Source organism: Lutjanus erythropterus, chromosome 16, assembly GCF_056507025.1.
Source record: "Lutjanus erythropterus isolate fLutEry1 chromosome 16, fLutEry1.hap2, whole genome shotgun sequence".
Lineage (NCBI taxonomy): Eukaryota > Metazoa > Chordata > Actinopteri > Lutjaniformes > Lutjanidae > Lutjanus > Lutjanus erythropterus.
The window spans coordinates 8,119,934-8,137,008 of record NC_139332.1 but is presented as its reverse complement, the minus strand read 5'-3'; the positions used below and the strand labels follow the sequence as shown (position 1 = coordinate 8,137,008).

The window sequence follows — 17,075 nt, the reverse complement described above, 5'->3', positions numbered from 1 at the left end:
TTAATATGTTCTTCTGGCAGCAACTACATCAGAGTTCAATTTCTTAAATTGACTTCCAACCAGGGACATGAATTATAGAGCAACAAGCTGATGGCTAGAGACTGACGGCTGAATATTAAGCTTGTTTTCATAACGAACAATTCCTTATATAAAACATTTCTTTGTGGTGTATGGATTCTGAATATAAATCAGGGCTCAGAGATTATTAAGTACTTTAATACTTAAGTTAAAGTCTATTAAAGATCATCTTCAGCACGACAGATAGCCAACATTTAGAGGTCTTATGTGCTGCTTTGAGAAATGTGTGTAGAATTTAAGAGTGTTCACAGGAAACACTCTTAAATTCTAAGATCAATTATTATTGGGAAATTAAGCCCTTAAATGTTTAACCTTACGTGCCTAAAGAAGAGCTTCACACACAGTAGATTTTGATCATTAATTCCCTGTTTAAGTTAGTTGTCAAGCAAAGATAGCAAATATTCTCTGGTTCCAGCTTGAAGGTAGAACCAGTCCGAGCTGCTCATAAACGCAACAGAAAGACAGTTTGTTATTGTGTGTCATTCCAAGGATGTCAGATACCTACGTTTTAGGTTGCTTCTAGTGGGACATTAGATAGAAAAAGATTGTGTTTCTGAGTCTATACATTGCTTTCTTTTTTTTTTAGGAAAATGTTGCATATTATACATTTAAACTGAATAGGATTCACTATATATAGTATCATTGGGTTTTAGACTTTTAGACAAACAAACTAAAGACATCACCTGTGGCTCTTTTTGTACAATTTTGTGAACTGAACTAACCATCAATTAATCACAATGAAAATGAAAAGAAAATAATGAAAATTTTGGTTCCAGCCCAGAGATGAAACATTCCCAAAAAAGATGAATAAAAAGGATGCTCTACATTTTCACATAATACAAAACATCTACTACGTCTTAGTGTCCGAGCTCACCTTTGCTGAAGTCCTTGGGATCAAGTGACAGGCTGTATCCAGGCAACGTCTCCAGCAGCAGCTTGTAGCAGGCCCTCCAGCCAGGCTCGGGGATGGTGGGAGCCACACACTGCATAGCCGCAACACGCTTGAAGAACGCAGACTTTCGATGGAAGCCGATCAGTTCGTAGAGCTCGGAGAGGATGCTGTAGCGTTGGATCTTTTCCTCCTCTGAAAGCTGCAGTTATGGAGACAACATTAAAGTCCCCCTGCACCCAAAACCGTGTTACTGTTACTTGTTGCACTTGGATGATTGAGTTTGATTGTGCAGAATGATGTACATGCAAAGTTTGTTTTCACCTTAAATCTCTGTTTAATAAGTGGACGAACAAGCAGAATTTAGTGACATCACAACTAGTTTGGTAGCCAATCATGGTCTAAAATGCAACTTACACAAGTGCAATGTGCAAACTTGACAGCTCCAGTTCATACACACTGAGAATGAACTTATCTAGAAGTTAAACTTCTGACCTGACCAACATTTGCATATTCAGAAGGAGAAGAAGAAGACATGAATTTCTGTCATTTTTAACAAGGTAATACAACTTTTTTGTGGGGAAAAAAAGATATCAGATACAAATTATCATTCAGAGCAGAGGATTTTCATATATCTTCAAAACATGTCTGGAGGGCATTTTTAACCATCCAAACAACTATTTGTCCCTAGATTGGGTTGAGACAACCTGCTAAGTACGTTGAGTAGAATAATGTTTCAATGCCCTCCAGGGGCAATTTGGCTTGCAAGCAGCAGGCAATCGTAGTGAATATTAAATACAAATGAATAAAAATGTCAATTCACAAAATGTATACATATATACTCAAATAAACAGAGTACACATTAGCACCAATGTCACTGTCACTCAGGATCCACCAAAAGGGATTGCCCGAGGCCCCGGGGCAAGTAAAAACTTAAGCTGGGCCAGTAAATATAATCAATTCGCTGTCTAGTCAGGCCATTGATTTTTTAATTTCAGACATTATTTCTCAAGCAGCTACACAATGTCTGCTCAACTCTCCGAACCTTCACTCCGCTCTGTCTGAAACTGTTCTCACGCAAATTTAACTTGAGCAGAGACAGACAGGTTTGTTTACTTCATAGAATGATGATGATGATGTAGGTCTGTGTTAAGCTGTTTTTTTTTTGTTAGCTAATTATTAATATCAGTTTCAGGTACAGATTCTTAAAGTCAACTCAACCAAGAAACCCAAACATTCAGTTTCAAGAAAATGTGCAATTTAAGTAAGTATTTCTTGAATGAGAGAAATATTTAGTTGTTTTTTTTCCCTTTTAAGGCCCATCACAGTCTTTAAGTGGATAGATTTATAAGCTAGTTTTAAGAACCCTAGCCAAGCAAAATTGGCCCAATTTTGTTTTTGGGCTTAAAACAAGACAATTTAATTATATGTAAGAATATTTGCCTTCTTTCTAGTAGGGCTATTTTTGCAGTCTAAAACAGGGCCAGTAGATATTTTGCTTGAGCCATAGATTCTTGAGATACTTGCCCGACCAGACGAGCGGCAAAAGATGTTATTGTTGGATGCTGTTACATGTCTCTAAAACCATCAGAGAGGTCAGCAAAAAGATGAAGGATTATGAAGAAGACCACTTAGACAAGACTGTTATATACTTACAACTGCACGGGTAAATAAACTGGCCTCAGGCCTTCATCCTCTAATTATAACATCATAATGCAATTTCAAGTGTATCAACATTTAGAATCAGAGAAAAAGAGACTGAATCACCGAGCACAAAGGGCAAACCTGGAGGAAATTTCATTGGCTGCATAGGTCCCATAATGAAACAAGACTCGAGCATTTAAGGACAAAACTCAGCTAAAGAAGAAAAAAGGAGATTTATTGTTTTAATGATAAAGGGCGAAAAAGGTTAGACTCTGCAGGCAGAAAAGGTGAGTTCTGTTTTAGTCTGGTAATAGCAAGATATCCTGCAGCCAACTTAATGCAACTGTACACCATACTGCTACTCGTATTAATCATCCTGTGCAAGAGCATTTATTTTACAGTCAGATGATGTACCTGTCCCAGGTTGATGTAAACAGCGTTCTGCAGGAACTCCGAGGCCTCCCTGGCCCTCTTCTGAATGGCCAGCACCCTGACCGCTTTCACGCAGGCCTCCAGCTCGATCACTCCTGCATTTTTATACTACAAGAGATAAGAGGAGGAGCGGCGGAGGCTCCGCGTTAACGGAAAATGAATTGGCGACGAGGGGTCGCCTCGACTTCTGCAACCCACAACATAATCAGAAGCAATGTTTTTTCATTAACATGCGACCACCCTCATCAGTCTCTGTGGACGCGGGACGGAAGACAAGCATGATAACAGGGCTCCCCTGTTTCTCAGGGATTCCCGGACTGTTCTCGGTCCGTGCCTCCACTAAAAACCCGAGCTTCTGCTGCTGAGGCTGCATGCCGTGCACGAGTGTGTGCATTTTTTATCTAGCCGTGCCTCAACTTCCCTCCACTTCCACCCTCATTGTCTCCTTATTAAAATTCAATTAATATCTGAATGGCTATGTGTTGAGATGTAATTTAATTCTGAATGAACTAGTTACAGGTAAAAGGGCTGAGGGAGGTCAGCGCAAAAAGGCAATTATAATAATGAAGATAAAGTGCAGGGATGCTTCTGAATAGTTTGGTAGCATAATGAGCCTATTCAGCTTTCCCTAAGCATTAAGGATACTTTAATACTGTTCTTTGTGACTTTGTACACGTACAGTGGTCAAAGAAGAGAAGAAATACATTATGACATGAACAGATACATAATGCATATTCTTGTGTCTGTCCAATACTGCTTTTAAAAAGGTTAATGCTGTCTAATATGATTGTATTTCTAGAGACTGTCTTGCCCCCGCGTAGCATTCAGAAATAAACAGCTGCTGTCAGCATTTACTGGTCTGATACTACTCAAACACAGTGTTGTCACTGCCTTCAAACTCTGCCAAACCAAATCAAATACTGCCCCCTGGTGACATGGATAAGTATTACTACACAGACATGTAGCTATATTTCTGCTGTATCAAAGCCAACCTGTAGGTAAACACTATCATATACAGTATAACCATTATTCTAAAGGCTGGAGGGCTGTTCCTTACTTACAGATCACACAGATGACACATACAACCTACTGTATTTCATAGTAGTGCAGTATAAAACTCATAAATCTATTTCTTTTGCAGTATGCTAGGCCAGGCTTAGTTTCCAGTTTTAGAAAGCAGAAGTAAACAAGAGTAAATTTTATGCTGCTTGTAACACAAACTTCAAGGTTTGTTTTTTGTTTGTTTGTGCTTCTGTGTGTGAATATGCTTTTGTGTGCACACTGCATACTACATGCTATAATTTGGCCAAATCAATGTGTAACTGTATGAGGTGGTTTCAAATACAGCCCGAGTCAAGGCTGTTGATTTTCAAGCTCTGGATGGTCAGACACTACGGCGTCTTTATCCTATCTAAAAAGAAAAATGTTACAGTATAGGGCACCAATCTACATTAGAGAGCTACTGACTTCTGTACCCTGTCTGTGGCACTCAGCCCAAAGCCCATTTTACCTAGTGAAGATGTAAATCTTTAAAAACAGGCCATAAATATAAACTTTAATCTTTAAAAAAGGCTCAGGAATTTTCAGTATTACTTATATATATGATTTTACCTATACTAATATATAATACAATGTAATACCTGTTTCACAGTTATACTACAAGTATGAAAGTATGATGTAAAATCAGGAGGGATTATGGGATATGGCCTAGAATTATAGAATTCCATATTATCATAAAACTATAATCATTTATTACATTTTTTTCATTACTCTCCAGCAGTATATAACAATAAATCCTAATGATATTAAGTCAATTAATCAGACCTAGACCCAAAGAAATAGAATAAAATGGATCGATTAACCAATTAAAAGTTATTAATTCATTTCAGTTGATTAAAATTTCTGCTAATATTGACACATGTACATTAGGGATGCATGAGCTTCACATGATAGTATTTGCAGCAGGTCTAATGGTTCTGGATTAAACTCTACAAAACAACCTCCTGCAGCACAATCTACTGTCACGACAAGCCTACATTTAGTTTAGAGGTATGCAAAGTCTGCATTCACATACAAAAACACTTGCAAGCAGGTAAGACAAAAAATTTTAGACTTTTGTAAATAAAATTTCAGACTTTTTCAGACCTTCTACAGCTTTTCATGAGGAAACTGAATTCAATGCTTCTTCTGCATACTATCTTAAGTTAAACATTTGGTCACTAGTGAATATCTGGGGCAGGAAGATATGGGTTTGAGTCAAAATATACTACAGTGCGCGTCTAATGTAACATAATGTCACCCAGTGCAATAGCATTGCTTACTGATGTGTTTCTTTATCTTTAGACAACAATGGAGTTCTATGGCACAGAGTATAAGATATATCAGGCAATACTTGTTAATCAGTTCATTGTTTTTTACCTTGTTGACTATAAAAAGGTTAATTTAAGAGTTTCAGAGAGTTTATTTATTTCTCTTATATGGTGCTTATAGTGCTTTTGTTGTTCATTTTGAAGCACCTTGTGCTGCCTAGCCATGAAGACTTCTATGTGTTTACTTTGCTTATTTTTAACAGCGATTTCACTGAGCCAACACTATCCTTTTATTATAAAATCATGGTCTGCTAGTCAGTGTTTGATTGGCTGGATGCTGCAGATGCTGCTATGATATAAACTTTTATTCAGACTGCATTCAATTTAGACATTTTGCCTGATATGATGCACAAACACAATATATTTATAATATACATTTTATTGTCTGTTGGACTGCATGATGTTTGAAAAAATATTTAAAAATATATTTAAAACCAGAAGGAAACTGCATTTTATGTCTAAATCACCCAGTTTAATCAAATATTATCTTTAAGGTAACATCAATGACATTGGTTGAATTCTTGATTAAAGAATGCTGTAGTTTTGGGTCAGTACCTTTCCATAGTAGGAGATGGCCTCTTTGTATTTCTCAATAATGTCCTCAGGACTCAGGCAGTTCTTTGCTCGTCCAATCTCAGTGCTGGTGTCTGCGCTAATGCCGTTGGCTGTGAGGGCACCTACACTCAAAAGAGGGGGATATGTGATTAATTGAGGAAAGACAGCAGGATGAGTGTCCATCAGTCTGTTACACCACAAAAGGAAAGGAAAGGAAGGAGGGGAAACTTAAATCCACCACTTACTCTTTAAAGACAAAGCCATGGATACCACCGCCACATGCATATTCGTATATAACAAATAAGACATAGATATTCTGTGTTCATAATGTTAACAGGACAGGACTGTTACCATATCTGAACAGATAACAACAGATAATGCTGAATGAAGGATGAAAGCTGTTGATTCCCAGATCTGATGCCTCCAAATCATCCTGTTTAAAACTAAATATAAATCCTAAATCTCTATCGACATTCACCGCTCTCCCTAACACCAGACACTAAGTTTTATCATGAATATTCTGAAATCTCTAAGGTGTGACAAAAATGTTTGCAGCGAACGACCCAGGCAGAATTAAATCCGCACCTGAAATGTTTCAAAAGCAATTGCAAGGTGCATCTCTCAACCAAATCTGATTAGAATACAAATACCAATTGAGAGTGCATCGCCTAGCAACGGGGCTGTGTCCATAGCAACACTGTGGTGCTGTCACTATGACAAACGTGTGAATAATGAGATGCTGCATTGCACTACTTTATAAGCCAATTTGCACGCGACATGACAAAGAGAAAACACTTAAGGCAATAATTGCACAGAGCTAAATAAGGCACAATTTTTTAAGACGATCAAGTTACAGAATATAAATACACTGTGTTTTTTTTTTCTTAGGCTATGAAAATGAGAGATTCAGCAACGGTGAGCATTCAACAAGCCGGAAATCAAAGTATGCACCAAAGGCAATGGATTGCCACCTGCCAGTGCTGCGACAGAGACGTGTAAAACTAAATTAAAATGACTAAATAATCTAGGAACATATTTAAATTATTAAGTGATTTTTGTGTGATTAACAACATTAAGATGTAGGTTGTTAGAATTATGAGACTCCATTAAACTAAGGAATAGAAGCAAATGTTTAAAGTGTTTGATCCTCAATCATGTAGTCATGTGATAGTGATCACCAGAAGTGTTGCTGTGAGAAAGAGCAGGTACATTAGAAAAAGAAAAAAAACAACAAAAACAAACAAAAAAAGATTATGGTAAACCAACACAGTAGAACACTACCTGCCACAGGGAGGGAAAAGAACATCAATCAATTTTCAAATGATAAAATAAAACATAGGAATCAGGGTGCTGATGATGGAAGGTGAAAAAATGACATCAAAAACAGGGCGAATGTGACCGGAAGCAAACAGGCAGACTGGTGACTACAAGAGCTACGTTGGTTAGACATACCATACCTGGATCAATGAGAACCTCCTGAGCCCCTACAGACAGAGAGAAAGAATGCAGATTCACTCCATGACGCAAGGCGCAGTGTTAGCAGTGTTAGTCCCAACAATCTGCTGCTGCTGTTCTACTGTTAACCATACTCATCAAGAGTCATGAGAAACTTTTAGCATGCAATTTACTTCATCAAAATAAAGTTAAAGGTACCCTGTGAAGTTTTTTTAAATCTCTATTAGCACTATGGAGCAGTTTCTTTATGCGTGAGTACTCCTTTATTTGTTTCATGCATAAGGATGCACAAGAGCGCACGCAGAGGTGACATGACAAAGAGTCAAGCTGATGACTTCACACTGTCCCACTATCAACAGGTGGCAGTAATGCTCCAATGTCCACAGCAGTGTGCTGACAAAGCTAGCAAGTAAACATGCATGTAACAATGCAGGGTAGAAACTTAAGAAAAACCAGCCAAGGAAATGTTTTATGAGGAAAGAAATGCATTCAACACATTTCTGGAGCTCAAGCATACCAGCACAGGCTGTTGTTTGTGAAACAGTCACCGAATTTAATACATTAGATTTGTGTACATGGACACTCAAACCTTTCAAAATAAAGGTTTAGGAAAATATTGTGGTCTGGGTTAAGATGACTATTTCCTTACAGCAATCAACATTAACTTTTGTTCTTACTCTGGTACCGACTGCTGGTCTCCTGTGTTTGATCCACTCATCCACCGCGTCCTCCTTCCCACATGGACTTTATACTCCCTTTACTCGCTCTTTATACAACATTGGTCCTTATTACTTTGAAAGTCGTGCTGTCCTGAAAAATATTGGCAGTTCCCGTCCAAGTACACAAGTCTGTAGATTACATTTTGTGACAGTTTCACCAACTGCCATGATACTGGGCTGAGGATACACACAATATGTTTAGGTAAGTCATACTGAATATACTGTAAACATCACTTTTGTACATTTACACAGAAACTTCACAGGGCACCTTTAACATTTCTACCATAATATAAAAATTCTGATTAAAAATCTTGTTTTTGCACAAATGTTATACTTTTTTTTTAATTATTGGAAGAAAAGTGAGATTCATTAACTTTAGTGCCATAATAATTAACTGAGTGTAACAGGAAATGTATTGTGATTATTTTGACAAAGACAAAAGTAATATAAGTCATTATAATACTACTGCTGGTGCCACTAAAGCTCATTACCTCTTGTAATTGCACTTCCAGTTATTTTCCAGTTATCTGTATTTATTTGTATGTCTGTATCTGTATTCAACTCTATAACAGCTTCTTTTACACTACACATATCACATACCTGCTTGCTTTTTATACAATATTACTTAGTCCTTTTTTCTATCATGCACATGTACAGTACAGAATTTATTGGTTCTGTCCATACTGCATTAACTTATACTATACATTTTGTATACTGGTTTCTGTTTATTTTGTGCATATTACTGTTAAAACTTTATTACTGTGAGTACCACATTGGTTCTTGTTCACTTTGTGTATTAATGTCTATATCTCTATATGCACTTTGCTGGTTATATGCTAAACTGTTTTCTTGTACTTGTATTTACAGTGTGCAGTGACGATAATCTTAATCTTACTTTAAATGTACTGTAAATCAGATTAGAAATTTATTAATTAAATTATAATCTGCAAATTAATCAATCATACAATTTGTCATTAGTTGCAACCCTAGATTACCCAGTCCTCAGATGCCATCCAGGGATCATAAAAGCAGCACTTCATCGCTGTTTCCATTCAAACTGGCATAGGATGATGTTCTGCTGATTGGCCAGTAATGATTTATTTTCATATCAATTGTAGTTACACACAAGGCAGTGTTAATATCACACCATGTTAATAGCATGTTAATAACAGAGTAGACAGATTAAATGATGTTAAGTTTTAATTGAATTAGCGATCATCAGGGTAAATAAGAGAAGCTTTAGCATTTTAAGAAGCTAGCATCTCATACTCTGCACACAGAGGAAGCAGCTTAGCTGAGCAAAGCTGAGCGATGTTTGAGCTGCTGGTCAGTGTTGACATTCTCACTCACAGACTTCAGCCTGCAGTTATTATAACATCCAGACCAGTGTTTCTGCCAGTTTGGTTACAGAGTGACGAGCTCACCTGGTCTGTGGCGCTTCCCTGCATCTGCCGGCTGGGAGATGCTTGGCTTGCGTCCTGCCGTCTTCCCTGCTGTGCCTCCGGGGTAGTGGAATATGACAGAGGCTGAACACAAACCTTCCAACGCAGCTAGAGAGCAAAAATAATAAAAAGAACAAATGTTCCATCTCTACTTCATTTTCATTTTTCTTTCCAAGACTTTTGCAAGAGCCTTTGAAGAATCATTTAAGTTCTACAACCCTGTTTATGCTGTGTCAACCTTTTGTGATCTAAGAAACTTGCTTTCTTTTTGTTGCCATTATCACACTGCAAAGAACAAAAATGGACTGTAAGATAGAAAATGCACTCTCATTTCATAGGTCCAGGAGGGTTTTTCTCCAAGAATAAAATCTTCCACACTGTACACATCTTTTTCACAATTCTCTAATTAAAAAAATAACCAAAAACATTTTTATTGTATGTGTTTAGATAAACGAAAAACAATCTCTTAAATATCATAATAGTAAAGGTTTCAAAAATCCAGTATGTATCAGACTCAGCTGGCACGTTTCAAGGAGACACAGGCTAACATTAACATTGAGAATAATAAATCTCAGCTTCATCATCCAGACTTACCACCCAGCCAGAGGAAGTCATTTACCCCCCTGAGCAGCTCCACCGCCATGTGATAGTGGACCAGGGCATCCTGCAGCATGCCTGCCTGGAGACACAAGTCCCCAACATGCTTCCTCATCCGTCCCTGGCAACGCTTCTTATAGTGCCTGAGAGAGAGCAGCGGGAAACAGGGAGAAAAAAGAATTTTTCAGACAACAGCAGGATGAATGAAGTGACTAGAATTCTTGAATAGAATATATGTTTTTGGCTTTTTAAATTGATTTTGGTTTGGGAGTCACAAAGTGAACTTTTCCTTTCTTTAAAAACAGCTCTGACTTTCTTCTGTTGTCATTTCTTATGTCAGCAGGATGCCAGGACAGGAGAGTCTTATCAGTCGGCTACAGAGGGATGTATGGGGTGGGAAGCACAAGCAGAGGAGAGCAACTAAACAAGGACAGAGTATGAGCTGACCTACAGTACCACCCTGTAGTCTTGAACAGTAACACAGGCATTCAGGAAGGGGCAGCTTCACCAGGATACAAGGGAAACGTAACTGGTAAGAAGAAAGCTATGAACCCCATTGTGCAAGAGATCTGAGCCCCCTGAAAGACTGGGAAGGTCATGTGAAGACATGATTCAGCAGGTAAGCAGGATTCAAGGTGAAATGGAGCCACAGACAAAGTTTTCTTAGCTAAAGGCAGAGGTCAAAAAATTATATAAACATCTATTCTGGGAAAACCTAGATAATTTATCTGCAAGATTAAAAATTCATGCTAATGCTCAGTAGGCTATTTCTTAACAACAATGAAAATGTTCTGGCTGAGTAAACCTAAAATGAAAAGGCTGCTCTTGAGGGGCTCATGAAAGATTAACCACAGCAATTAAACTGGATCTTTGGACATGGATGCCATTATCAAATTCATGTTCTTTATGAGTGGCTGTGGTGCTTTGCCAAGCTGGAAGGTAATGTATGCGCTCATGAATAAAGATATGAGATCCATGTGGCCAGTGTGTCGCTCCAGCTTCTCCAGCCAAACGCTCAAAATCCCAAACTGCACCTTCCCAGTCCAAATGTTCTCCTGAAGCTGGGACAAACCTCAGTAGCGTGTACTGTGCCAAACTGTGTTCAGTGGGTCCAAACTATCAGCTCCTCCTTGAAAGGACCATGCCAGTGTTTTGCATGTTTCAGCGCATAAATATTTTAAATACATATTACTTACATTGAGTCATGTCATGTCACGTTAGCAAGTTTTATTTTGAATGATGAAGGTGGCCACTGGTCTCAGTTCACTTTGTAATGTATAAAAATCTAGTTTCAGAGACTGGAAACATGCTTGAGACAATTAATCCATCACTTAATAATTATTTGAAATCACTGTCTGTCAAACTTTAAAGTCTTTACTGAAAAAAACAGCATAAAACATTTACCCAAAAAAACATTGTGTGTAGTTTAGATCTTAAGGTAACATTTTATTTACCGAGTCTATAATTTCACAATAATTTCTAATAATTTCCAAAAAGTTCCTGGAAAGAGAAATAAATGTGAAAATGGAAAAAAAAACTGGGAGACCTTGGATTAATTATTTTATTCCAAATAATTAACAGTTTTACCTCGAGTCTTTTAGTCAATGCAAAGCAGCTTAGCAAAAAATGCAAAAGTGTCAAATGTGTCCACCAGTAAATATGCAATTCCACATAGGTTAGGGCTACAACTAACAATTATTTCTGTAGTCAATTAATCTGTTGATACGACAGTAGAGGGGGAGAGAGATTGGGGGAATGACATGCAGCAAAGAGCCGCATGCAGGAGTTGAACCCACAGCCACTGCAAAGGACTCATGACCTCCATACAAGGGGCGCACACTCTACCAACTGAGCTATCCAGGCGCCCCAACTATATTAGTGTCTAACAGTAATGCAGAGTAAAGCATAGACTGTGTTTACAGTTTCCTGGACAGGGCTTTCAACTGCACCAAGTGTAATAAATCAGCTGCTAAAAAACATCACATGTGAAAAAAAATGCAAAAAGTCTGACAAGGAAGACAAAGAATAACAAGGGACATGGACATTGTGAAAACAGTAATGTTGAGTAGGCAGTTTCTTGTTTTGAAAAGGTTGCTGTTCAGCTGAGGTTACAAATGTTGAGGATTCCCACCAACACTTCAAGTCACAGACCGTGACTACAAAACTAATGTGCAGCAGCTGTAACACAGTGATGGAGTAACTTCAAACAAGATGAATGGATGGATAAACAGACAGACAAACAGAACACTGATAGATACTGAAACCAGTGGCTACCTGGAGGAGGTTGGCAGTAATTAAGAATATATACTTGTTGCAAACAAGCCAAGTAAAATCCTGGCACGGTCCTTTAACTACCCTCCGTATCAACCATACAAATAAAGTAAAGAAGCAGCCAAGATGGAAAAGAGTGGTCACTGGGCATCTGTGGTCAACTCAATATAACTTAACAACACAAGGTTGCGGATATAAGATTTCATTTAAACAAGTGCTATGAACTGTTATGTAGTACTGCAGGCCTCATCTACACTGCTGAAACAATGTCTCTTATGATATGTTGGGCTGTGACGAGCCCAGAACATTCACAGTCGCTGCTGTGGCCTAGACTATTTTGCTTACTGTGTTTATTCATTCCACTTGCATTTTAATAGCTATATTTTTGGATAAAAAATATTTTGGAACTCAATCAAATCAAATCAGTTTGTGTAAACTGAAAGCTGTGGAGGAGCGATGAGTTTGGCTTGGAGTCATGAGCAAATGCACAACAGCACAGAGGTCTGGGTGTTTCTTTCAGGACAGAGCTAAAGCTGATGGGATCGGTATGGGTTAACTAAACTTAACTAACATCTCACCTTTTCACACCCAACAATAAACTCACAGGACAGTATGAAAGAAAAAAAGAAGAAAGACACATAAACCAAGGTAAACAAACCAAAATGAATGCAGCAAAAATCAAAAGACAGATTTTTGAGAGGAGAATTTTCTGAGCAGGCAAGGCAGACACGTAACAAGCGACTTGACACAGAAACAAACACACTAACAACCTGCAGATAATGCAGTGTATCACATTTACTGACCATAATGAACAGTCAAGCTCTCCTTAACCAGCCTCTGAATGCATAACTGCTTTCGAGAAGGTGTTATGGTGCAGCTAAAAGAACAACTCACCTGCTATCCGTGTCCAAACCCACAAAGTCCTTCTTCTCAAAAGGCACACAGAGCAGTGGGATCTTGTCGCCTGATTTGTCTGTGGCCCGGTCAAGCCGCTTGGACTCCAGAACAATAAATATGGACTCCACAAAGTCCTCCACTCTCTTCTCAACATCAGAGCAGTCTTCAAAGCTGGGGTAGAAGGCCACATCCGTCCTCTGCTGCTCTGCGATTTCTCCCTGCAGTCCGAACACCAGCAACCGTGAGTCGTACAGCGTGGAGCTGTACACCTCCTTCTGCCCGTGGAAGCGCTCGGCCGTCTGGGGCCACTCCTTGGCTGAGCCGCAGGTGGTGATGGCGATGAGGCCCACCACTTTGCGGTGCGTCTGGAAGTCGCCCCACTCGTTGTTTTCAGGCAGGTAGTGGTGGCGGTAGCGGATGTAGAGGAGACGCTGCGAGTCCCTGATGCTCACCTGGCTCACGCTGGCGATGCGTTTGTAGATCTTGAAGAATTGGTCCTCAGGTACGATGCCGACCGGCTGGACCACCACGAGTACTGTCTGGTGGTCCTCAGCACATTGCATGTAATCTGGGACACTCATCTTCACATGTGGCTTCATGAGACAGAAAAACAAAAATACTGAACACTTTTTGTTTCATCATTTGACATGCAATAACTTATATGCATCTTATAATTACAACTTAATTTATCATTTAACCTTTTCTACATTTCTTTAGCAGAAAGTTGTACCAATGAAAACTTATTACAAAATAATCCAAGCAGGACATTCTTTAAAAAAAAAGAGATGCTGCTGTTGATTTTCTTAAATGCAATTTTTCAAAGCACATCAAACATAATTTCATTCTTCTCCATTGACAATTAATCAAAGTAACATGATGTACCGACAAATCATAAATCTGATGTGTACAGCATTTTTTTTTAATAAAATTAGTGTCTCCTTTTAATTTAAAGTGCCTTTGTAGTCGTCAGCCATAGCTAAGCATTTGCAGGAAACTGGCATGAATTGTTTTTGGCAATGAACCTTTAGATTATAAAAGTTCAACTGCAAAACAAAACAACGCAACAGTCAGGAGTTCTACTTTTCTAAAATAAAATAACAATAATAAAATACAATAATCACCACAGTCCAGTACAGTATTGCAAATTTTTTTTTATTGCAATATTGTTACACCCCTGCCAAAGTAGGTGAGTATTTTGTTTTTTGTACTTTGGGAGCACTGTTGTTTTGACAGTAAAACATCTCACAAACTAAAATATAAAGATATAAATACAGAAATGTAGTAATTTCTATCAAAATGTATGGAAAAAGTGTATATATATACACATAATATATATACATACACACATATACATATATATACTTTTGAGACTAGGCAATTTATAATGGCCCTTTCATAGTAACCTTAATTAGTATCATTGGAAACACCTGAGTTTACAGTACTATTTCATGTCACACATGAGCTGTGTTCAGTCAATGACTTGTAGTAAATACAAAACAGCTCTTGACGTTTGAATGAAAAAGTGCTGCTTGGAGTCTCTGGTGTACGCGGGATAGAAAACTGGATCCCAGCGACTCCTCAACAGTCCTAAAAATAGCGTTTCTGATCCAATGTAACGTTACGTTTGCTGAAAAGCAAAGAAACACCTGCTGTTGTCTTTGCTAACATAAACATCATGCAGTGTCAGCTAAAAGTATCAGCTGTCAAGATTATTTCAACGGTAAAATGTGACGAATACAAGGTATGTAACAAAAGAGAAGCCTTCGTGTCAAGAGCTTGTATTTCGCTATTTTTATATTCGGAGAAAACGCTTGTGTCAAGCTATATTGTCTCAAAACAGTTCTACTAGCTAGCTTCGGTTAGCTAGCTAAGCTATGAATTAGTTAGCTCCTCATGACAGTCACACAGTAACGACGCTGACAAAAATAACAATGTCAGTAATGCACATATCAGCTCAGTAAGCTCTGTTGTCTTTCATACAAATTCCATGAATATATATAATGTTAAATCACCTTACCTTAGCATATAAGCTGTCAAGTTCTGCAGCTTCCTTCTTTTGGACCAGTGTTTGCACCCGTCAGTCAATGGCAAAACTTCCGGTGACCATTTTCAAAATAAAAGTCTCACGAGACAAGCGCAGCGTCTTCTTCTTTGGTTCCGGCAGACTAGACGCTACACTGGCGTATTGCTGCCCTCTACTGTTTGTTTGCTATTAGTGGTCCTTTTGACGGATATTTTGTATATAGTCCAAAACTGTGAAGATATAACAGTTTCTTTATATAGAAACTATATATAGTTAGGTAATAATGATAATAATAACAATAATAATAATTATATTATTATTACATCAACATCAACCCAATCTTGAATCCTAAAGAAATTATATATGTGTGTGTACATTGTAAAGGAAAGTAATTTTCTGAACTTACCAGACTATTCTTGCTGTTCTATTATTTCCGTTTACTCACTTAGTCATTATAATCACATTACTGATGATTATTAAACCAAAATCTCATTGTGCTGATATTTTAGGAGACCAGCAATAGTCATCCCTACAATATTGTTAGAATATGGATAAATATCAATACAGGGGTATTTGGTCACAAATGTTGTGATATTTGATTTTGTCCGTATCGGCCAGCCCTGGGGTGTTTCCAGACTTTTTTGACAGGGCTGGTCCAAGAGGGGCGCTGACTTATGCAGGGGTGTGAATTGAAATCCATTCAACCTGCGCACTCCATCACAAAAAATAATTTTGTTTTTAGCATTTATTATTTAAATATATTATTAATTTATTAAGTAGGGTACATGTAAAAGAAAACAATGTACAGTAAAAAAAATAAAATAAAATAAAAAAACACTCATCATACAGTTGGTTGAAACTAAGGTCCTGCCTCATACTGACAGCTAATCAATCATACATGAGGATATTACTTGGGGAAGCCAATCACATTTCAGGGATGGCCTGTGTCCACCATACCCCCTCTTAGACACCCCCCTGCCCAAACTTTGAAGATACAATTTTATTCCACTTAGTTGTGTACAAACCACAGTAGCATTTTTGCCTCACCACACAGGATGATAATATACAACTTTGTGTTAAACATGCCAATTTTTCATATTCACACAGTAATCTTCATCATAATCAAATGTACTATGATTTCCTACTTACTGAGGAACAACTTAAATAACTGTATTGTATGTGGCCTCATGTTAGCCAAACTTGGACTAACAAACTGTGTGTGTGCACACTTGATGTCATGTTTCATCATTATACAGAACACATAAATAACAAAGCCTGTATACAATCAGATCAGTGAAATTATGTAGCTCACAGACTGCAGATCCAGAGTGGAAGATGTGATCCATGTGACTGTATCAGAATATTCCACTCACTTGCAAATTAGAAATGACCCTCTTGTTGGTGAGCAAATGCCCTGACACTATCCTGTAAAATTCCTCATTAAAATGAGGACTATGAATAGAAAATGACACATTATAAAGTTTTTTTAAAACTGTATCAAAGTTTCAAGATGCCAGAGTTGATTTAGGCACACCTTTTTTTTCTAGCGAAAAAGATGAAGTCCCGCAAATGAGTCTTTAAAAAAAAAACAAAAAAAAAACAGGCAGGTAGATTCAACTCCATTTTATTTTTCTTTTCACCCATAAATCACTTTTCACAATCTTCTTGGAAGACAACAGCATTTGATTCCCTATTTTCTTCTTT

The 17,075-nt window shown here is 37.9% G+C and overlaps 1 protein-coding gene across 2 annotated transcripts in view; it reads right to left on the bottom strand.

Moving 5' to 3' along the window:
• Positions 1 to 13,938, bottom strand: part of trappc9 (trafficking protein particle complex subunit 9) — a 285,018-nt gene extending 271,080 nt beyond the window's left edge. The window contains exons 1-7 of one of the 2 annotated variants that reach the window (XM_084738852.1): positions 13,346 to 13,938; positions 10,178 to 10,323; positions 9,566 to 9,691; positions 7,425 to 7,451; positions 5,968 to 6,089; positions 3,026 to 3,151; positions 953 to 1,169 (exon numbers count right to left, since the gene is read on the bottom strand). In XM_084738852.1, the coding sequence (XP_084594978.1) occupies positions 953 to 1,169; positions 3,026 to 3,151; positions 5,968 to 6,089; positions 7,425 to 7,451; positions 9,566 to 9,691; positions 10,178 to 10,323; positions 13,346 to 13,929 (1,348 nt within the window). In that variant the 5' untranslated portion in view covers positions 13,930 to 13,938. The remainder of the gene's footprint in view (positions 1 to 952; positions 1,170 to 3,025; positions 3,152 to 5,967; positions 6,090 to 7,424; positions 7,452 to 9,565; positions 9,692 to 10,177; positions 10,324 to 13,345) is intronic. The other variant, XM_084738851.1, reaches the window with a different exon arrangement.
• Between the last annotated feature and the right edge of the window lie 3,137 nt (positions 13,939 to 17,075).